Below are 23,838 nucleotides of genomic sequence, written 5' to 3'. Positions count from 1 at the left end.
TTCAAATCCGGCCTCAGACACTTCCCAGCTGTGTGACCCTGGGCAAGTCACTTGACCCCCATTGCCTACCCTTACCAATCTTCCACCTATAAGTCAATACACAGAAGTTAAGGGTTTAAAAAATAAAAAAAAAATTTTATTTAGTGGCCATATTTGTGTGGGTATTACAAAGCAGAAATGAGTTCTAAAGAATTTATTTTAAAATTCAAATTAAGGACCTGAAGATTAGAATGAAATGAAGGAAGTTCTTTTTGGGTGAAAGATTTGGATATGAGCTCACTTTTGAGCAGATAAAAATAGCTCATAGCTCTTCCTATCTTCCTATTTTCTTCTCCTGTTTTTTTCCTGTGGAAATTGGTGATACTTGGTCAGTAGATGAAGGAGATCAAGAATTCCTTCTTTTCCTTTCTAGTGCCAAAGCTCTGGCAAATTTATACATATATTTTGTTTGTCCAGAAAAAAATACCTTATGTTTTACTACAAGTTTTAAAAGTAAATATTCAAGTTGCACTCCTAAAATAAAGTGATGGATAAATACTAAGTCACTCCCAAAATTATAAGTTTATATTCAAGATGCATTTTAGAAGGGAGAATAGTGTAAAAATGCAAAACCTCTTCACATGAAAATAAAGCACCAAAATGCCCATTTATTATACTACTAAAGAAATGTTTTACACAGCTATAAAATTTTATTGCTAATATGTTTTTATTTCTAAGGAACACTTAGACTAAAGAAAGAAAGCAGAAATGAGATAAAGTTCTAAATTGTCATCTATACTTGATAAAAATTAACAAGAATTCATGAAAACCCTATGGGACTGTGCTATTTGCATACACTGCTTTTTTATAATCACTTCTTTTAATTATAAAGCACGCTTCAAATCATGCAAAAAACTTATATTATCTTACACAAGTATAAATACAGCTCAAGGGTTTTTATTATTTAACAGGAGAAAAATATCATGGCCTTAGGTAGACACCTCTGTTTTACTATGACAGACTTGTAGCTATTTATTTACCACTGACCTGTTAATAGCAAATGGAAAAAAATAATATCTAGCAAAAAAAGAAGTTTACAATTATTAACGGGTAAATTAATCTCAGATTTCAAATGCCATTAGATCTATAATTAATAATAATAGCAAGGTTATTAGGATCATAGATTTAGAGATAACAAATGATAAAACATATAAATTGATTTGTAATGGGATGGGTTTAGAAGAAAAGGGGCATGAACAATGTGCATATTATTTTTCTCTCGAAATTTGACCAGATCTTATAAATAATATTTTTCTTCACTTTACATGGTCTATAAAAGGATACAGACTAACTTTTATAGGAAGGAAAATATGGGAGATAAAACAAATTGTGTTATCACCTTAGAAATAGGCTTGATTTATGTAGGCTACACTTCAACAAATGTACCTTTTACAAACTTGTTTATAAATAAAAGTGTTATCACCTCTTCCTCAGGTTCATTTACTTCACTTTCATTTCCAGATTGTTCTTCTGTCTCAGCTCCTCCTTCTTCTTCTTCTTCATCTTCTTCAAGGTTCTCTCCTTCTGTCATAGAATCTTTTGAATCTTTGTCATTCATAAGGCCTTAAAATTAAAGAGGCAAAACATATATACATAATGAGATAATTTTCAAGAAGTAATTCAATTAAGAGTATATATAGCATGTTAAAAGAAATAATTAAATCTTTTATGGAAATTTGTTAAAGAAAATCAGTTATGAGTCAAGTACAGAACTCAGGCTTACTCTAAAGGCTAAATGGAGAGTTTCATATTGAGAAAGATGTACTCTGAGAAATCTAGAAAGAAAAAATTTATCAATAAGAATACTTCAAAACTGAGAATCCCTAAGATATATATCAAACAAAAAACACCTTTTAAGCCTTTACTAAATAATGCTTTAAATACTGTGACTATTTCTTTATTTTAGCATGAACAAAGCTATGAGGTACAGTAGATTCATAGACTTAGAACTGACTAAAAAAGGGAAAGACACAGGTTTGATCCCCACTTCTGTGACACACTGGTTGCGCCAACCTGGGCAAGTCATTTAACCTCTTAATGCTCTCTAAAACAGGAGAAAAGATGCTGATATGCATAGAAAGAGACAGTAGTATTATTATGCTCCTCTATTAATGAAATCAAAGAACTCATTAAAAGGGGGGTTGGCAAGAAGAGGATAAAGTTAACACCAGCAGAAAAGCAAATGAAGTTAAGTTGTAAGAGTAAATCATTTGAGATAACTTCCTAATAAGTAACATTTTCTTAGATTCCTAGAAGTCTCAGAAACAAAATTATGTCAGAAACAAAATTATCATTAACAGATCCTACAGTTGGTTAAGTAAATTAAACCTTAAAGTACTACATAAATATGAATAGGTGGTGGTAGGTAAAGTTGTGATTCCAGAAAGAAAGTTCACAGTTTTGGTTATGGTTTTTACACACACTCACTCACTATCCCCTAATATAGTGATGGGCAAACTTTTTAAAAAGGGGACCAAAGGAAAGGAAATGCTCATCTGTCAGTCTGTTTCTAAGGCAATTCTTTTGAAGTTTCATTGTATTGTATCCTACTTAGTTGTATTTGTCAGATTAGGAAGAAAGTCATGCTGCCGGATAGAAGATTTCAGGGGGCTGCATCTGGCCCGTGGGACGTAGTTTGCCCATCACTGCCCTGATAGAAGCAACATTGTACTAGAGTCAATCTGATCTAGTCTTTCCCACACTCTATTCTGTTGCATAGCCACTGCCCAATTAATCTTCTTTAAATTCTTATTCAAAAGAATTTGACTAATTCCATGATTTTTACTTCATTAAAACTTCAATCTTCTACCTAGCATTCAAAACACTTCATGTCACTCTCTCACCCAATTTTTCCAACTTTCCAATTTGTCAAGTTCATATCAGTCTCTTCTCTGTTCCATCATCGCTATCTCCAAGGTTGTTGCTGTTTCTGTATCTTCATTTATACTGTTCTTTTTCGCTTTCAAAGCAGTCCTACCTCATCAATTCCTTGGGACCCACACTAATTCCATTTTGTTCATGAAGATATGCCCTTGACTACTATAGCAGTTACTTTTGTACCTCTCAACTGAACACTTATAGATCACACAGCATGTACCTTTCCTCTGGGCTTTTACTATGTAGTTCTCTAACTCATAAGCATTAAATTCATCTACCCTAACTAAATTAACAGCAACTTTAGGACAGAGATCTTGTCTTACACAGTACTTCTGTATCCCTGCAATGTATCTTGCATAGTCCTAAACACAAATAATTAGATAATATTTATTAACAAAAGAGAGATGGAAGTAATCTAAGGGATTAATTTGCTCAAGGTCCAGTAAGAATCAAATGATGTGGCATCCGACTTCTGGCCTACATACCTTACTTTCCCACATACCTTACTGCTCCACGTTTAAGCTGAACATTGCTATAGAAATCACTGTAGCAAATTATTTCCATCAATAACTGTAGACACCACTACTACTACAAATTTTTTTACTACTTCAAATCCATTACAATTTTTTTCTAAACAATTTCAAAGGAAAATTTAAGAGACAGTACATTAATTTGCAAAATCTTTATTTCCATTCCTCTCTGACACCACATAGGTACTTGAACAAGGATTTTCTGCATACTAATGTGGTTGTGGAGTAGATTGAACCAGTAACAATCCTACAGACATGCCAAAGATGATTAACAATACATATTGTAAGTGCTAAAGATAAAAGTAATTGCTATTGGAATTCAGATATAGGAGAAATCCTCTTAGGCTAAAATGTTAGAGGAAAGACTTCTTAGAAGGATTGAGATTGAGCAAAATTTGGGTGGTCAGGTTTGGGGGGCGGGTCAGTATGTTGCATAGACAATGAGAAGACACTAAAAACTAAAACCTATGTTAAACCAAGCCCGATAATTATAAATTTGGTTTGATATATTCTATGTGTTCCAATTATTTTCACCTAAAATATATATCTTGTATTCTATTAAAAAGTTTACTTTGCTTGGATGGTTATATTTCCAGTCTATAAAACTAATTAAATGGATCTCTACTTTTCATAATCTTTACTTTCCTTCAAGACATGGATCAGTGCCACACCTCTCCCTCTCCCTTAAAGTTGACTATAATAATTTTTCAACACCCTACTCTGATCCCAGCTATTAATGCTTTCTCTACCATGACAAATGATCTTTTATTTACTTATTTGTGAACTTACTTGTATTTACTTACTTGTGCATATTGCTAGTAAAATGTAAATTCCCTTAGGATGAGATCTATTTTATTTTTGTCTTCCTATCTAAAAGGCCTAGGCAGTACCTTGTGCAAAAGTAAAAGAGTTAATATACATGAGACTATGCTGAGTACTGTAAAAAAATGTTATTAGGTTCCACTTAAAGTTATCAACTTAAAACAAAAAATATTGATGAACAAGTAAAGACAAGTGACAATCAAATTATATGATTTTAAAAAATCTTCACATGGATTATTTCCTTTTGAGTGTTAAAATACCCTAATGAGATAGCTGAGGAATCACTATACCTATTTTAAAGATAGAGTCTTAATTTACATGCCAAAAGGCACATAGCAAGGAGTTGACAGAGATAGGACCAGAAAAAAATACACTAAACATGTAGAGAGATAACATTTGAAGCTAAATAAGAAAAACAAGTATGCCATATGTCAAGAAATGGGCATATCTGGAGATGTAGAAGCAAGGAAGAGTTATTAACAGAGTGGATATGGGGCTGCTAGTTCTTTAATCTTTAGCAAGTTTTGTAATGTATCTGTGCATCAATTTTCTTCCTTTAAAAGAGAGTTGTCTTGGGGGCAGATAGGTGGTTCAGTCGAATGAGAGCCAGGCCTAGACATGGGAGGTCCTGCATTCAAATGTGGCCTCAGATACTGCTTAGCTGTGTGACCCTGGGCAAGTCACTTAACTTAAATACCTACCCCTTACACTCTTCTACCCTGAAACCAATACACAATATTGATTCTAAGATAGAAGGGAGTTTATAACCTAAACAATCTAAAAGGATTGTTTTACAGTTAAAATTATATAAAAGATTTGAATGTACTCTGAGGCAGCCAAAGTGGGATGAAACACATCTTTCCTTTCAGTAAGAGTATGGAATGTTACATGTTGTCTTAAATGTTAGCCGTATTGGTTGATTTTGCATATCATATTTTTTCCTTTTTAAATAAGGGCACAATGAAGGAAGGAATAGGTACTTTGGCAACTGAAGTCATTTTAGGTATCAAAACTTTTAAAAATTACTTTTAAAGTAAAAGAACTAAAGAAATACAGGTGACAGTCATATAAATCTATTTTCCACTTGAGAAAAAATTTGTACAATATCATCCCTCATTTTGTAAGGGATACAGGGAAGAAATATATTCAATTATGCTTTGGTTTGCATTCCCCCCAATTTGCAGTTACATTTTCATACAACTTTTTTGCCCTTCCAAAATCCTAGACAATGGCAAGCAGTGATGCTACTTGCTAGGTTTTAGGTTAATCATTTACCTGACTTGTGGAAAACAAAGCCTAGTCCTCTATGGGCCTCCCTCTATGAAACTATCATCTAAGAATCTACTAAGACTTGCCACGTGCATAGTGTTGTTCTTAAAAAATTCTAGGATCATAAATAGATAACAGAAAAGGTTATTTTTCATCACTGTAGACAGAGATGGGTTCCTAACCAAACAAAGGATAGAGATGACCATAAAAAGTATGACAAACACATTTAATTACATAAGATCAAAAATTTTTAACACAAACAAAAACAATATAGTTAAGAATCAGAAGAAAAAGTTAATTGGGAAAAAAAAATCTTTACAGGGAATTTCTCTGATGAAGGTATAATGTTTAAGATTTCTAGAGAATACCAATCAGCAAATGGAGGAGGGGAAAAGACAAGACCAGGTAGTTATTTTTTGTTTTTGTTTTTTTTTTTTATTAAATCCTTACCATCTCTCTTGGAACCAACCCTAAGTATTGGTTCCAAAGCACAGAAGCAGTAAGAGCTAGGCAACTGGGGTTAAGTGACTTGCCCAGGGTCACACAGCTAGGAAGTGTCTGAGGTCAGATTTGAACCATAGTCCTCCTGACTCCAGGTCTGGCTCTCAATCCACTAAGCCATCTGGCAGTTTTTAGAAGAATAAATGCAAGCTATCAACAACTGAAAAGTGGGACAAGAGAAATGCAAATTAAAGCATCTCTAAGTTTCAAATTCACACTCATCAAACTATTAAAGATGAAAAGTGAAAATAACAATTAGTGAAGGGGCAATGGAAAGATAGGAAAATTAGTCTTGATGGAACAGAGAAGTGGTCTAGCCACTGTAGAAAGTTATTTGGAACTATACTCCCAAAAGTTGAAGAATTGTGTATATACTCTTTAAGCCAGTTACACCACTATGAGCATGCTCCCCAAAACATCAGATAGGATAGAGATCTGTATATAAAAACGTATTTACAGCAGCAATTTTTGTTGCAGAAAAGAACTGGAAACAAAGTGGATGGCCATCAAACTGGGGAATAGCTAAATAGATTATGCTACAAGACCCATAACAAAGCATTAATAGATCATAATAAATGATGAAGTGGAAGGATTCTAAGAAACATAATTATGAGAACAATGTTTATAGAATGTCCTGAAACCCTTACAGTTTTAACTTGTTAAAATTAAAAACTGTGCTATGATTTTTGGGATACTTGGTATGACTACAATAATATAAAGGAAAACAACTTTGAAGGACATTAAGAATACTGATAAATGCAAATCATGCTTCCTGCTACCTGGAACAAAGATGATCACCTTTTTTTTTTTTTTTTTTTTTTAACCCTTAACTTCGGTGTATTGTCTCATAGGTGGAAGAGTGGTAAGGGTGGGCAATGGGGGTCAAGTGACTTGCCCAGGGTCACACAGCTGGGAAGTGTCTGAAGCCGGATTTGAACCTAGGACCTCCTGTCTCTAGGCCTGGCTCTCACTCCACTGAGCTACCCAGCTGCCCCAAAGATGATCACCTTTTAATTCAATCTGTTCAATTGTGTACAATTCTTGGTGATCATGTGGTCCATACTGTTCATGGGGGTTTTTTGCCAAAGATACTGAAGTAGTTTTCCATTTCCTTCTCTAACGGATTAAGGCAAACTGAAATTAAGTGATTTGCCCAGGGACACCCAGCTACTAAATATCTGAGACCAGATTTGAACTTAGGTCTTCCTGAGTCCAGGCCCAGCACTCTATACACTGACTCATCTAGCTGCCTCAGGCCTATAGCACCTCTTATTACCAGGCAGTTTCCCATATAAGTACTAATCAGTACCAACCCTGCTTAGCTTCTGAGATCAGGAGAGTGGGCACATTCAGGGTGTATGTGCAAAATAATGCACGTATTTTCAGACAAAAACAACGTGTGATCTTGTTTTGCTTGACTGGGCTTTCTTGTTATAAGGGAGGGCTTTTTGGGGGAGAAATGATGGTGGGAAGTTAAGGGGAGGCCTTGGTAGAGAGTGATAGTGATATAAAAAAAAGTCAATGAAATATGAGAAAACACAAAGAAAGAGGGTAGAAGGAAGTACAGAGGAGGATATACAAACACAGTAGGTTTGGTGCTATCATGTTTTTATTTAATATACTCTTTTTAAATTGTATGTAATCATTCATAGTTTCATATACAATCCTACATCTTTATTGTTTTTGGCATGCTGAAATGTTCTTTTTTTTGCTAATGTTTATTCATAATAAAAATATTTTTTAAAAAGTTACCAGGATCCTCTGACCCAAGCCAAGTGAAAAGTGTATGTTAAGAAATCAGAAGAAATGATTTGTTTTCTTATCAAAATAAGAATAAAAAAGGGGTATGAGCACAAGAAAATATTATGAATAAAGGGAAGTACATTTTCAGAACTCACTGAAATATACATATAACTTTCTGTCCCTCCTCTCCTCTCCTACTACCACCACCCTAATTCAGGCCCTCATTACCTCTCGCCTGGACTATTGCAACATCCTCCTAACTGGTCTTCCTGCCTCCAGTCTCTCCCTTCTCCAATCCATCCTTCAAACAGATGCCAAAATAATCTTCCTAATGCACAGGGTTTGAACATGTTACTCCCCAGATCAAAAACCTTCAGTCGCTCCCCATTGCCTATAGGATAAAATACAAACTCCTTAGCCTGAAATTTAAGGGCCTTCACAATCTGGCTCCATCCTACTTTTTCATACTCATTTTACTCTACAACCCTTCATATCATCAGATATTCCAGGCAAATGCTGGTCCCCAACCTAATTCTACAGTCTTTGACCTCTATATATGGATAGGCAGTCCACTATGCCTGAAATTCATAGCTGTATCTCTCTCTTTTTATTTCTGCATCATTAGTGCCTAAAATGCACCTGGCACATAGCTGGTACTTAATGCTTAGTGAAATTTTATAGAGATGAAAGATAAAGAATGTGGTACACAATAAAAACTTATAATTAACAGAAACAAAGGCAAATGTTTTCACTCTGAGCAAATAAGTGAAAAAAGAATTAACTCTTCTACCTCTATGTTAATTATTTTTTGTATAAACATTTACCTACTATATACCATCTATGCATGTTAATTCTTTTTATTTATTTTTTCATTTATTTATTTGTTTATTTTTGAAGCCTTATCTTCCACCTTGGAATCAATACTCTGTACTGGTTTCAAGGCAGAAGAGTGGTAAGGGCTAGGCAATGGGGGTTAAGTGACTTGCCCAGGGTCACACAGCCAGGAAGTGTCTGAAGCCAGATTTGAATCTAGGATATACTGTCTTTAGGCTTGGCTCTCAATCCACTGAGCTACCCAGCTGCCCCAAGAATCCTTTTTAGAAGTTACAAACATTTGACAACTTTTCAAAGAAAATAGACAACTTGAAGATAATTTTTAAAAGAACAGAATTATTATATAGATGTTTTTGTGAACTTGTAAACAACAGAAAGAAATTTAATACTTGCTCAGGCAGTAGCATTTTGTAAAACAAATATTTTTGCTCAATAGTAGACATAATGGAATCAGAAGTTTTCTATAAGTAAATAGAGCTTACCATAAGGGACATGAAAAGACAACCTTAAGAGAATAAAAATTAGTATCTTCATTATGAAAATCAATTTTTAAAGAGATTTCTCCCTAAGCAATAAAGGAAGAATATGAAATGGCCTAAAGGATGAATCCCTTAGCAAGGTGTCCTTTCCATTCCCAAAACATGATTCTGACACTGGGCAGGGGCTGAAACTCAGTAGACCAGTGTCAGAATCTGAGAACTATCAACCTATATTCTGATATTCAATGGTTCTAAATCAGCAAGTTTAGCCCCTCACCATACTATGACCTATTCATCTTCTATATAAAATGGTAACGAGAAATACAGCATAAGCATTGTTATATGTTAGAAACAAATAGATTTAATTCTCTGAGAGTTTTAAACCTGCTGGAGCCTATATTTAATTTCTCTTTATTCAAATAACTAAGCAGCATATATAAATTAATTTTACTAGTTCTGGATGAACCAATCTTATAGAGTTTACACTCAAATTATTCTACTACAAGAAAAATAGACCAAATTAATAAATGTATCACAAAACAAAAGACAGTCCATTTGTTTTACATTCCTATTGGTAATGCAGGAATTCCACAATAAATGGATAGCAAGGAGCACTGTGTCAAAGGAAGCATGTGAACTGTTCAAAAGAGTATTGGGCTCTCCTGGGAATAACATTAATAATATCCATGATACTGGGAGATATAGAAGGAAGAAGCGGACAGTATACATTTGTTGAGGAGATGAATAAATTCTATTCTAACAACGTTAATTTGCAGGTACTTTTCAACTTGCACTCTAGAAAACCGCCTGGGACACTGACATGTTAAGTTGTTTGCCCAGATTAACAGCCAGTAGATCTCTGGGGTGGGATATAAACCCAGGTCAGCTCCCTATCCAATCTGCTATAGTATCTCTAAAGAATAAAACTTTAAGAGTTTTAAAAAGGAAAGATAAACTACTACTTAAGTCTGAGAGACAGAAAAAAATGGAAGGATATATATCTGAAGAACAAAATCAGAACCTAAAATTAGCAACCAAAACTGTACACTATTTATAATTTTAAAAATTTGTGGTTTTCCCTTACTAACATTTTCTATTAATTTCTCAAGGCTATGTTCTTCTAAACTGGCATTAGTGAAATGAGTAGTAGTGAAGAAGGTATCACCCAACACTATTACATACTCAGAACCAAGTATGTAAAGCACAATAAATATAAAACTGTAATTGATGATACTATTAAACAAAATAAACAACTATCAAGAATCGCCTTTATGCCCCCCTTGATTTGCTTACCTAGTTTTATTAAGAATTCTCGTTCCAAGTCTTGTACTTGCCTGATGGACTCTTCCAGAGAATTACAAAGTTTGATCTTTGGTCTTAACAATTCTAATGTATCACTGATCATATAATCTATGTCAATAGGAAAAGGATGGTCTTTTGTCCAAACCTCCAAATTTTTCTTCCACCAAACATATCGCTGGTAACAAATAAGAATATTTGGCTGTGAGAAACTGGTTGCAGAACTTAATTATAAATACAGTATGTAAAAATTAAAAATAAAAAACAAAATGTATACCACAAATCTCTAGTTTGTTTTCATTACTATGAAAAAACCCTAAAGTATGTTTAAATTTTTTAGCATAGTGACAAGATTAAAAATTATAACCTTTTTGATACAAACTTTATTTTCCTCTATGATGCTTTGATTTTGAAAAGTCCATTAAAATACCAAGAGGTATAATATTTGAATTGTGGGTGAATTAAAATTTTTATACATACATATATTTAAAAAAAAAGTCTACTGTGAGCACAGTAGTATAACAGTATTCCCAAAGCTCATATTTCTCTAAGATGTCCCCTCCCTTTCATCAACCAGATCATAATCCAATGGCCTCCTTTTCAGGGGGCACAGATAGCTATTATCTCTGGTCTAGCTCCCCAAATTCATTCATTTATTTCACCTCTTCTACATATTCCTTTCTGCTACTAGGCTTTTGTCTTTAATTTCATCAATTTTCTTGGTAAAGGACAGAATTCATGTCTCTTCTCTTTTCTGGGTCTAGCTATCAATTTCTGAATACAAACGTTAATGACATCACTAAAGGATTTTCCTGCCATATACCACTAAGAGAAGTAGTTTATTGTTCCTGACATTTTGTAGTGGAACTAAAATCTAAACTGTGACAAGAAGGTACCTTCACTTTTTAATAATAAAACATATCAATAAAAAGAGTCTCCACTGGATGCCTATCAATAGGAGAATGGCTAAACATGTTGTGGTATATGATTGAGACAGAATACTATTATACTATAAGAAATGACAAGCAGGATGGTTTCTAGAAGACCTGGGAAATATATATGAACTGATACAAAATGGAGCAGAATCAAGAGATCATTGTGCACAATAACAGCTATACTGCAACAATGATCAACAGGGAAAGACTTAGCTACTCTGATCAAACAATAATTCATAACAATTCCAAAAAACCCATGATGAAAAATACTACTATTTACCTCCAGAGGCAGAATTGATGAAATCTGAGTGCAAATCAAGGCATATATTTTTTTAAACTCTTGTACTTCGGTGTATTGTCTCATAGGTGGAAGATTGGTAAGGGTGGGCAATGGGCGTCAAGTGACTTGCCCAGGGTCACACAGCTGGGAAGTGGCTGAGGCCGGGTTTGAACCTAGCACCTCCTGCCTCTAGGCCTGACTCTCACTCCACTGAGCTACCCCGCTGCCCCCTCAAGGCATATTTTTAAAGCTTTCTTTATTTTTATTTGCTATCTATCTATCTATCTATCTATCTATCTATCTATCTATCTATCTAGCGGCATGGCTAATATGGAAATGTTTTGCATGACTTTACATGTATAATTATCATATTGCTTGAATTCTGCATGGATGGGGGTGGGGCACAAGAAGAAAATTTGCAACTCAAAAATTTTTTAAATGAATTCTTGAAAATAAAAATTCTCTGCTCTCCAAAGAAACTGTGCTTGGTTGTCTACTTCATAAAACCTAAGTGGTGAAAGAAGTATCTTCATCATATAATTAAAGTAGATAAACTACCAGTGGCAAAAAATATCTTTTAAGTTATTGCTTTGGGGCTGAAGATATGCATTCCTGCCCATCTTCAACTGGATTATATTCATTAAATGAATGAATAGAATAGTAGATATATATACTACTAAACATTAGTTACATATTATGTGTTAAATGGTCTTATGGACTAGTTTGGGGCACTAACCAATATTTATAACATCTATTTCTAAGTAATTTATAAAAGCCAAAGGAACTTTTGAAACACAACTGTTTCTAAGTTGGAAACTGTGTACATATAAATAAAAATTCAATGCACTTAAACTTCCTGCCTGCTCATTTATAGTATATTTATTCTAGTCCACAAACTTATATTGTAAAGATAAAAATGTTTTGCTATAATTACTTCTAAAAATGCCCACATTTATATTTCTAGAACAATTATCCTGTCAAAGAAAATTCATTACTAATATTATAGTGGAAATTCTAATAAATGATAGATAAAGCTACAAATAGAGTATTCATATATTTTTGTATATATACATATATGATGGTAATGGAAAAAATAAGGAAAAATACTTTTCTGAATTGGACAATACAAGTGAGTTTAAAATAATATAATATATTATATAATAATAATATAAAATGTAACACAAGTTGAAGTCTAGCAATATGTTCAATGCCATGTAAAGCCAATATATCATCTGATGTCTACCTGAAAATAAACGAGGAAACAATCAAGCTTTCGTTTGCTGGAGCCTCTGTCAAAGTACTGACCACAGGTATCCAGAATAGTGCACACTAGCCTAATTCTGAAGAGATGTTCAGGAGGGTCCATTGGACTTGGAGTACCATCAGGATTAACACCAAATGATGTAAAAGAATAGAGAGTTCTAAAAATAACTGCTGATTCCACCATTCGGTAATTATAAAGTTCACCCAAGAACTTGGCACTGCTGATCCGTCTCTGGTTAAATTTAGGCTGGTTAACCTTAAAAAAACAAAAGTATAAAACTTTTAATATCAAAGATACATACTATGTTCGTAAATAGGTAGAATTTCATATATCCATTCAAAAAACTGAATTACTGGAAGAGAACCAGAAAAAGAGAAAAGATTTTCTTATTCCTTCTTCCACACAGATTCGTTCACTTTGGGGCATAAATTATTTTTTCCAAAAAAAAAAAAAAACAAAAAAAAACTGGCACTGCTTAAATTAGTGCAGGAGCAAAAAACAGGTTTCAGCATCCAAATACCATTAAACTCATTTATAATTTCTAGAAATTTTTAAATGCATACTTTTCTCCTAATTACTCTATATAGTTAAAAAACCTAAATTATGAGGAAAATGGTAAACACAGTTTCTGAAAACATTTATCAATACTTGTTAGGCTTTTAAGTTGAAAATCTAAAAGCCATTACAAATTTTTATATACTATGAACCATTGATTTCTCTTCTCCCTTGATGCATTTCCTAACTTATTTATAACAAATAATTTTCTTAAGAGAATGGCCTGAGATATAAAGCAGATAAATTACTTTGAGAACACATAGCTATAGTGATACAGTCTTGATGTTACCTCAGGTCTTCCTTATTTCAAATCTAAATCACTGTGCTGCCTCAAAATGGTGTTATTATTAAAATGATAAAAGACATAAACACTGGATGTGGAAAAAAGAAGAATTCTAAATCAAAGTAGATTAAGAAATCTATAGAGCAGAAACATGCTAATAAAAATAGCAATGATAAAAAGAAAGTACTTGATATAAAAATTCACCTATGAATTAAAAACTCAAGTAAAAGTTCTATTTTTAATTATGTAATTAAAATATTTTTATTAAAATTTTTCCATTTGAACAATTTTTGGAGGCTTTCAAAAAATGCTTTTACCTCCATTCCTAGTCGAATATCTTCTAATACTCCATCCACAACGTGAATTCCAACATCTTCCTGGTATAGTACTAATCCTGCTAAGAGGTTGGCTACACAATGAATACTATTATATTTCACATTCCAGATGTTTATCATACAACAAATAACATATTCTTTCACTTCTGGATCCTGCCAAGGCAGCTTTCGCATCTGTCTTAGTACCTAAATAAGAAATATTTGGTTCAAGTTAATTGCAAAATTTAATAGTCAGTGCTATTTATTAGGAAATCAAGTAGGATAATTATCTCATTTTGATTAATACAAAATAATTTTAATTGTGTATTATGTATCAATGTTACTCTGAAGAATTAGTGTACTTTTAAAAGCACTGTTTCTTCTACTTCTTCCCAGCAACCACACATATCTTATGTGAATATCTGTAGCAAGGGGAAAATGCAAAAGAGACTGTAGTATACCAAATAATGAGTTTCTACAGTATCACCAGGGTTATTGGTTTAAGAGATGACTTACAACAAAGTAACAACTACTTCGAGACTACAATTATCTAGCATCCTTTAAAAATAATTCTACCATTAAAAACTGTAGCAACAGACTAATATTAGTTAAAAAGATGGGGAATATAGGTGCTATTATCAACTCCATTTTGCAGATGAGGAAACGGAGGCAAAGCTTAAATAACTTACCCAGGGTCACAAACCTAATAAATGCAGGAGGTTATATTTGAATTTGGATCTTCCTGATTCTGGGCCTAGCTCTCTGACCAATGTCCCTGTAACCTAGTTGTCTTAAACTACCTCTATACCAGTAAGTGTGTCTTCAGTTGTAAACATTTACTGATTCAATGGTCTTCTTTAAACAAGAACACTTGATTATTTGCAATTCCTTTAGACTTTAACATCTAAACAATATAAACTGTAAAACAGTTTTTTCAAAATCCTGGAGGTTGAAGTACTACCACTGCTCCAACCATTCACATTCTTTCTGTTTTGTTTTGAACATTAAAGATATTGAATAATTTTCAAAGCTTTGCAACATACCATTATTTTCCCAGAACGTTTAATATCACTGCTTTATCTCTTTTCCCTTCATAGAATAGCTGAGAAACTATTATTATAGGTAACAATCCAAATTTTAGATATAATTGGATACACTAGATGTACTGAGTTTGTTAAATTGCTTTTTTTAAAACTCTTTTTTTTTTTAAATCTGTTACAAGGTATTCACTGAGAAATGAAATTAGGAGGGATATATTCAGAAATGAATAATGTATGGGGGCAGTAGGGTGACTGAGTAGATAGAGAGCCAGGCCTAAAGACAGGATATCCTGGTTTCAAATCTGACCTCAGATACTTCCTAGCTGTGTGACCCTGGGCAAATCACTTAACCCCCATTGCCTAGCCCTTACCACTCCTCTGCCTTGGAACCAATACACAGTAATGATTCTAAGGTGGAAGGTAAGAGTTTAAAAAAAAAAAAAAAGAATGTAAAAGGTTAATGCCATCCTTCAAGTGTTTCAGGTTCCTAACTTTAGCATCATCCCTGACTCCTCCTCACTTTCTCTCACCCCACCTATCAAATTATCAAAGCTCAACATAGCTATCTTCTCAATCTCTCTCACACCTAGCCTCTTCATTCACACAGCTTCTAAAACCTCTCGTGTAGATTCTGAAATAGCCGAATTGGTCTCTGTCTTGAATCTCTAATTACTGCAGTCCATCTTACCCCACAGACAAGCCATTTCCTCATGCTCAGATGTGACCAAGTCACTCCCCTTTTCAAACAAAGGTTTCCTAATGCCTTAGCTTTTAAAGCACTTCACATTACCCTCCTCTTGCACTCTGTAATCCAGCTTTTTAAAATGGTCTTCTCTCTGTTCCCCATATATATTAACACCATCTCCCATCTCTGAACCTTTGTACTGCTGTCCCAAATGTATTCACTCCCTACTGACATCTCTCAAGAGATTCTGTATCTTCCTCTAAAAAGTAGTTCAAACATCACCTATATCTGCACTGTCGAGCCGATGGCACACCTGCTCCCCTCCCCCTATCCACCAGGCCAAAGGACATTTCTCCCATGACCCACCCTCTGCCCATCAGTCCAATGGGAGCGCTTTCTCCCTCCCCGGTCTGGAGTAAGGGGACAGCTCACATGCAGTGTGTCACCATTTGGGTACTTGGTCTCTAAAGGTTCGTCATCACTGGGCAACTGGAAGACTCCGCTGATTCCTCCTAACTGTCCACCCTCCCAAATTATCTTGAATTTAACTATTTTACATCAATTTATATTCATTCTTTCACATTATTGTATATATACTATATATTTCCTCCAATAGAACATAAGCTTCTTGTGAGTAGGAACTGTTTCTGTCTTTGTACTCATATCCCCGTTATCGAGCAGTGTCTGGATATTGAAAATTTAATAAATATTGATTGATTTTTGTTCTTCTTAGTTACCTCCTATTCACCAAAGTTAATTTTCCTTCTTATCTTCTAAATATTTCAAAAATTCAAACATCTTTTTTTTAATGTTATTGGCAAGTATTTCCCCCAAATAAAGTTTTAACTTTTTTTTTTAAACCCTTGTACTTCGGTGTATTGTCTCATAGGTGAAAGATTGGTAAGGGTGGGCAATGGGGGTCAAGTGACTTGCCCAGGGTCACACAGCTGGGAAGTGTCTGAGGCCGGATTTGAACCTAGGACCTCCTGTCTCTAGGCCTGACTCTCAATCCACTGAGCTATCCAGCTGCCCCTATACCCTTTATTCTCAGTCTCCCAATTTAAAGAATGAATATAGTATCAGCTGCCTAGAATTTACACCTATGTTGTATGGGCTATTAATACAATATTCCCAAATGTTCTATGAAATCAGTGGCTACTCTGCTCATTATGTTGATTTCTTAAAAACTTTTAAAAAACCAAAAAACCAGAAAACATCAAATTGGACCAAACACAAACATATTGTTACAGAGGCTGAAATAGGATCTCTGGGAGTATACAACTTCACTAAGATTTACCTTCTCAGTAGTAACTTTAGAAAGGTCCTTGTAAAGGAGCTTACGAATATATTCTTGGAGAGGAGGGCGCTTCTTCTTCACAGTTTTTTCAGCTGGAGGGGGGTTGCAGTAGTAATATGCATTCTCGACCATTGTGACATATCTTGCATCAAGATGCATTGCTTGTTTCTTTCTCATCATTTGTTCCTTTAAAAAAATCCAAATTAATCTCAAAATCTTTTAATCTAACATTTTATAGATACATCATATAACCTCAGAATGGCGATCAGAAATCATCCAGTTCATAAATGAACCTGTAATTAGGAAATCTCCTCTACAACATCTTCAAATGGTCATTTAGATTCTACTTAAAGACCTCAAGCAATGAGCAATTCAATACCTTCTATTTAGAAGCCAATTCCAGTTTTCCACATACTTCTGAGTATCAAGAAGGTATTTCTTATATAGAGCTAAAAGCTTTTTTAAAAGAAATTCTTCCCCCTGCATCTCTCTAGTGTCAAGGAAAACAATTCTATCCTTTCAAAAGACTGTTCTTCAAATACTTGAGTCTGCTACCATCTATCCATCCCTAATATTCTTTTCTCCAGGCTGGACAATCTCAATTCTGTCCAGACACCCTCATATCATATAATGTTTATTTCTTTTACCCATATTACCCTTTCTTGGATACCCATGTGTCCTGAATCTGTATGCTGTTCCTAAAATATGGGACATAGAAATCAAATATGGCAGAATTCTCTAGAAATACCACCTTAATAATTCTAGATATATACTAATGACATCCCTTATCACTTTTATTTCTATGCCACTATGCCCATTCATAAATGTCACAAGCCACCAACACTCCCTATCTTTATTATAAAAATTTGTATTATAAGAACCTATCTGTGCTCTCTTGTACTGTGGTTCATTTTCTAAAACAATGTTGTACTTTACATTAACCCTGATTCAGTCCATTGTTCTAGCCTTCTGATTCTTTTTTTTTTTTTGCAGAAAAAGATCACAAATACTCTAAATTAAATAACCTGTTCCTCCACACTGTACCAACAGAAAAAAAGAACTTAAGCTGTGTCTCAAGGTAACAAGTCTATGAAATCAGGCTAATTACTTTGTTCTGGCAATTAAAATTGGCAGGAGCAATATTTTAAAATCTACCACAAAAAAATTTTAAAGTAAATTATGTGTACAATTAGATGAAAAATTTACAAGTAGCATTGATAATAAGGATGTTTTTTAACAAAAAAGAGAGAAAAATATGCAGATTAGGATGGACTCAGATATCTGTATGCAAGATAGGAAAAACTAATTTTAGTCATACTGGATTATCTCAAACAGAAATACTGAGGCAAAATACCTTCCAATTGCAAAGGTCAGCATTTCTCAAATAGTATAGCCATTCTTTGATAATGGATATGTTTATAATAAAAGAACAAGATGTCTTAAAGATTACCTTGGTAATTATTTTAAATTTTTCAAAATAAGCAGAGATTTCTTGCCCTTACCAAAAGAACACTGGTTCTCAGGTGAGACTCAGGAGATCTGAAAAGAAACCTTCCACAAGTTTCCAACAGTGTACATGCCATTTCAATATGGTGGTGGGAGAAGTCTGATAAAAGCATCTGTGAAAACACATCCATATTTTAGACCTTTTTTAATAAATTAAGTAACTTTAGAATTTTGCACCTTCTAAAAAAAATAGAACTATTCCATCATTTAAGAAGCTTCAAAATCTAACTTTTGTCTAGTTAAATTTAAAATTTTAAACTTTTTTAGACTTTTCTCATTAAATAATTCTAATTTTTTAAAGGAATAATGAATTTCCTTTCCCATGGTTTACAATGAGATGTTACTACTCAATGCTAAATTCTGGCATTATGAATATGTGAACACTAACATCCTTTAGTAATATTACTACTTACATTTACATAACTTTAATTTCCATATAAATTTATCAAACCAAAAGGAGTGATCACAAAACTAACCTTTAAACAATGAAGTGTATCATTTTTAGTGAACATTTTAAACTTTGTTAACTCTCCAATAAATCGAACAGTTTTGTTCTTTGTTTCAATATTGATCTGGTCCTTTTTTCGTACCTATATTCAAGGAAAAAAAAAAAGACAGTTTGGATTATGTTCATTTCTTCTGACAGGAAAAAAGCAGTAACTTTTGAGCTGCTTACTACAGTTTAAAAAAATTTCTTCTTTTCCAGTTTATCTTGTACACAGTTTATTTGTACACAAATTGTTTGCATGCTGCCTCCCATGTTAAACAATGAGTTCTTGACAGCAATAATTAGTTTTTGTCCTTTGGATCTCCAGTCTTAGCACAATGCCTGAAACACAGGAAGTGCTGTTTACAAATTGACACACATCTATTAGGCTTCTACTATGTGCCAGATACTGTGTTATGAACTTTGGATACGCGTGCAAATCTCACTCTCAAGGAGTGTATATTCTATTAGAACAAAAGCAATAAGGAGAGAAGGGAAAAGGAAAGAATCAGGAGTGGGTGGATGTAGAGCATAGTGCTTTCTCTATAAGTTTTAGTAAGAGTTCTGAAGCAGAGGTGAGAAGTAAATGCATTCCAAGAATAAGAAACAGTTTGGTGCAAATACATGAAGAGAGAAGCCTAAGGACCACCAGGTATGAGGAACTAAGAAAAGGCCAGTTAGCTGGGTCATAGAGTGAGGGGAAATAATGTCTGACAAGACAGATTGGGGACTGACTGTGAATAGCTCAAAAAGCCTTTTATTTTATCCTAGAAGTTAACAAAAAGTCTCTAGAGTTTAAGTAGAGCAGTAGCATGGTCAGGAACATTCTTTGGCAAAATGATTAAAGATGGATTGGAGTAGAAAGAGATCTGAACCAAAAGACCAGTTATGAGACCACTGCAATTATCTAGTTGAAAGGTAATAAGAGCCTGAAGGAAAGACAGCAAGGTGATATAAAGCCTTGTACCTGGAGCTAGAAAGATCTGAATTCAAATTAGGTCTGAGACACTTACTAGATGTGTGACCATGAGTAAATCGGTAAACCTCTGTTTACCTCAGTTTCCCCAATTATAAAATGAGAATAATGGTGTGCACCTATCTAAGGATTCTTATGAGTCTCCAGTAAGATATTTACAAAGCAAATGACAAAATGTCTGGCACATGGTTGACATTTAATAAATGCTTATTTTCTTCTCTTTTCTGTTCCTGTCAGCCCCAACTTAGGTGGCAGCTCTGTAAGCAAAGAGAAGGGGTCAGTCTTGAGATAGTATAGAGGTAAAAAAGATTTGGCATATGAATGAATATGTGATATGAAGGACAGTTAAGGAATCAAATATAATATCCAGGTTACACAAAAAAGGCACAATAAAACAAAAAACTTTATAAAGATACAAACCAAGGGACCAGAGTAGAAACATTAAACTATAATTTTTAATAATGAAATTTAATAATGAAATTTTTAATAATGAAAATCACTACTATGAAACACCCCATACAATGAATACTTTCCTATGGGGGAAAAAATAAGTTAGCCTGTCATTTTTGCCATTACTCATATCCTCAAAACTTATTAAACCCTGTCTAATCCAAAATTCTCCATTAAAAAATTTAATCACAAATCCTGCTTCAGACTATAAGTACTGTTTTACATAATAAAATGTTAACGACAACAGAGGAATCTGGCAGTCTTTTATGGAGAACTTAAAAGTATTTAACCTTTGTAAGAAAAAATAATCTAACATCAGACTGCTGATCAGAGGCTTGAGGTGTAAAAATTTGGAGTTCAGCTTTTCCAGGGTCTGATATTATCCCATTCTTCCTTACAATGATTGTCCATTTCATTCATCTTTTTATCTGGCCAGTATTCTCACTGCTGCCCATCTCATTGCTAAGTAGTATAACTAGGCAGTTTCCCTTGACAAAGATACTTAATTTTAGAATCCCAGAGTTTAAATTTGAAAATTATCTTATAGCATCTAGCCCAAACCCATTATTCCACAGACAAGAAAACTAAAGCCCAGAAAATTTAAATGATTTGTCCAAAGTCACAAAGACATTAAAGGAGGCGAAAACCAGGCCTTTTTCTCTTTCTCGTGCACTGGTTCCTACCACTTGGTAGTTTGTCTAAGAGTACAGAAGACACTTTCCAGAAGATACTAAGTATGGTATTAGTTCCTGGTTTCTACCAGACTATTCAGGTATGACTATTATACCTAGATATCTTCCCTATAAGAAGCCCTATACATTTTAAAGGAGAAATATTTTAAATACATGCTAAAGGAATGAATTCTCAAAGGGGAAGTTGGGATGGTGACAGATTCATTATAGAGTTTAGGAGTCTATATAGTTTCTTATGCCTTAAGTCTGAGAGTACTGTGACTCCAGATACCGTAGCAACTTGTTAACATGAACATAAATCTCTGAATGGAGTCAGAGAGAATTCTGAAGCCAAATAATAACATGTACTAATAATAACAATAATAAATAGCAATGAGAGCTGGCTTCAACGAAAAGAGAAACTTCACAATGAAGCACCCCAAGATCTTGGGGCTGGCAAGGAATTCGCTAAATGCCATAACTTCAGAAGATCCCTCCATTATATTAATACACAACAATTTCAGAATTTCTTAAGTCCTGAGATGGTAAGCAAATATATGCAATCTTAAAGATTAACCTTATTAAAAAGACTAGTAGCTATTTTAAAAACAATAAACCTTTAGATGTTATGAAATAAGTAGTAAAGATACATACGTGAAATCTGAAATCTCCCTTCAACATTGAACAAAGATCCTCTGCAACATCTGACATGCAAGGATGTAAAGTAGCAACCAATCTTGCATAAAATGGTAACAAATCCAATCTGTAAAAATTAAATAGAGAATGCAGTCAAGGAAAGACAAACAGAATTAATTCCTTTAAACATATTTTCTCATATGTTCACACAATTATGACTACAAAAAGGAATATATTGACTACATTTCAGCATATGCTACAACGTAATATAACAAAAGTAAATAACTTATGGAAATTTTGAACCTCTTTACATTTAAACACTCAAATTTCTTTTTTGAAAAGTATAATGCTCTATGATGTTTACTTACAACTTTAATGAAGACATACTGTTCAATATTATTAATGACTTTAATGTAAAAATACACAAAACCTTGAAATGGTCTAAACATTTGTCATATAATTACTGAATGACAATATAACAACCACTACAAGTTCACAAATAATCAAGCACTACAGGAGAGTATGGACCAGACACTTAAAACTATTCGAATTACTTATCTAGCAAGCTCAATTATCTGGAACATGGCTGAAAAACAAGAAGAAACAAAAGACCTCTGAGGCATATATTTTATGGCCAATGCATTGTTCTGTTTTGCCTGACTATAAATTAAGTTACCAGGGAAGAAAGAGGAGTATCATTGAAAAATGACAGTAATATTGAACAAAAAAACTTCTTCCCTCTCAAAAGGCCTCTGAACAGAAAGCTTGTTTACTCACTCACAGAGAAACCCTAAGAACACTCATTTAGAATCTATTTCTCTTGCTTTACATATAGTTCTAACAAAAAGGTCTACCTAGCTGATTGACTCAAGGCAGAACAGAACAAAAATATTAGATGGAGCTAAGCTGCACACTGGCAAAAAGAAGTGACTGATAACAAAATGGGTAAAAAAGAATGAAAAGAAAAAGATATTATTTAATATAAGAACAAAGCTACAAGCCAATTACTGAAAAATACAATAAGCTCTGTTCATGGTGTAAGCCCCAAGTCATCCAAAGGTTTACTTTTATCTACCTTTTCAGCTCTCTCTCTTTCCTCCCATCTCCACCTCAACGCTTTGGATGTCCTGCTATTGCTATTGCTCTCCCTAGCTACTATAGAAGAAGCTCAAACAAAACCTATTCCAAGAAGACTTTTAGAAGGATGGTCCAGCACCTGACACTCTTGACAATATAGTTAAGTACTTTTAGCTTTAGAAATAGGCTTGGAGAATTCTCCAGGCTTTGCATCAGAGCCAAAGTCAGCCTATTCATGGAGTCACCATTCATTTTATAACTGCCACATAGCTAATTCTGAAAGGTAGATGAGGTAGTGATGGGAATGTTGTAGTTAAGAATAGAGAGACCTAGATTCAAATTTGTTGTTGTTGAGTTGTTTTCATTCATGTCCTACTTTTAATGAACCCATTTAGGGTTTTTCTGGCAGAGGTACTAGAAAGTGATTTACCATTTCCTTTTCCAGCTCATTTTATAGATTAGGAAACTGAGGCAAACAAGGTTAAATGGTTTGCCCAAAGTCATATAACTAATAAGTGTCTGAGTCTAGATTTGAACTTAGGAACCAGCCGTCTATTCAATGTGTCACCCTTGCTGTCCAAAAATGTAGTTTCTCTATTCTCGTAATTAAGTATATTTTTGCTTTGCTGCTGCTGCTATGTTCAAGTCTTCATCACCCGATTGGGTTTTCTTGGTGGGAAATTGAAGCAGAGTTAAATAAATTGTCCAGAGTCACATAGTGTCTGAAGCCAGATTTAAACTCAGATGAGTTTTCATGTCTTAGGGACTGCAATACCTAGCTGTCCTAGACTCTATTACTTGATCTAATATCTACCATATATGGGCAGTGAATATTGAACAAATCATGTAATCTGTTTTGTAATCTGTAAAATAATGATAATATATGCTATCTACATATGGAAGTTGCATCAGCTACTGGATTTAGCATTGGATTTGGAGTTGGAAGATTATATGACTGATGTTATTTATCACTCTAAGTTATAAACTCT

General features: G+C 33.9%; 1 protein-coding gene across 3 annotated transcripts in view; it reads right to left on the bottom strand.

The window, feature by feature from the left end:
- Positions 1–23,838, bottom strand: part of UPF2 (UPF2 regulator of nonsense mediated mRNA decay) — a 110,122-nt gene that overhangs the window by 19,082 nt on the left and 67,202 nt on the right. For all 3 annotated transcript variants that reach the window (XM_044679352.1, XM_044679351.1, XM_044679353.1), the window contains 8 exons: positions 21,791–21,899; positions 19,029–19,142; positions 18,549–18,665; positions 17,047–17,232; positions 14,028–14,231; positions 12,852–13,127; positions 10,388–10,571; positions 1,463–1,602 (listed from right to left, as the gene is read on the bottom strand). In XM_044679352.1, the coding sequence (XP_044535287.1) occupies positions 1,463–1,602; positions 10,388–10,571; positions 12,852–13,127; positions 14,028–14,231; positions 17,047–17,232; positions 18,549–18,665; positions 19,029–19,142; positions 21,791–21,899 (1,330 nt within the window). The remainder of the gene's footprint in view (positions 1–1,462; positions 1,603–10,387; positions 10,572–12,851; positions 13,128–14,027; positions 14,232–17,046; positions 17,233–18,548; positions 18,666–19,028; positions 19,143–21,790; positions 21,900–23,838) is intronic.

Source organism: Gracilinanus agilis, chromosome 5 (assembly GCF_016433145.1).
Source record: "Gracilinanus agilis isolate LMUSP501 chromosome 5, AgileGrace, whole genome shotgun sequence".
NCBI classification, from domain to species: Eukaryota; Metazoa; Chordata; class Mammalia; order Didelphimorphia; family Didelphidae; genus Gracilinanus; species Gracilinanus agilis.
The sequence above is the reverse complement of the archived record's forward strand: the minus strand, read 5'-3'. Positions and strand labels throughout refer to the sequence as shown.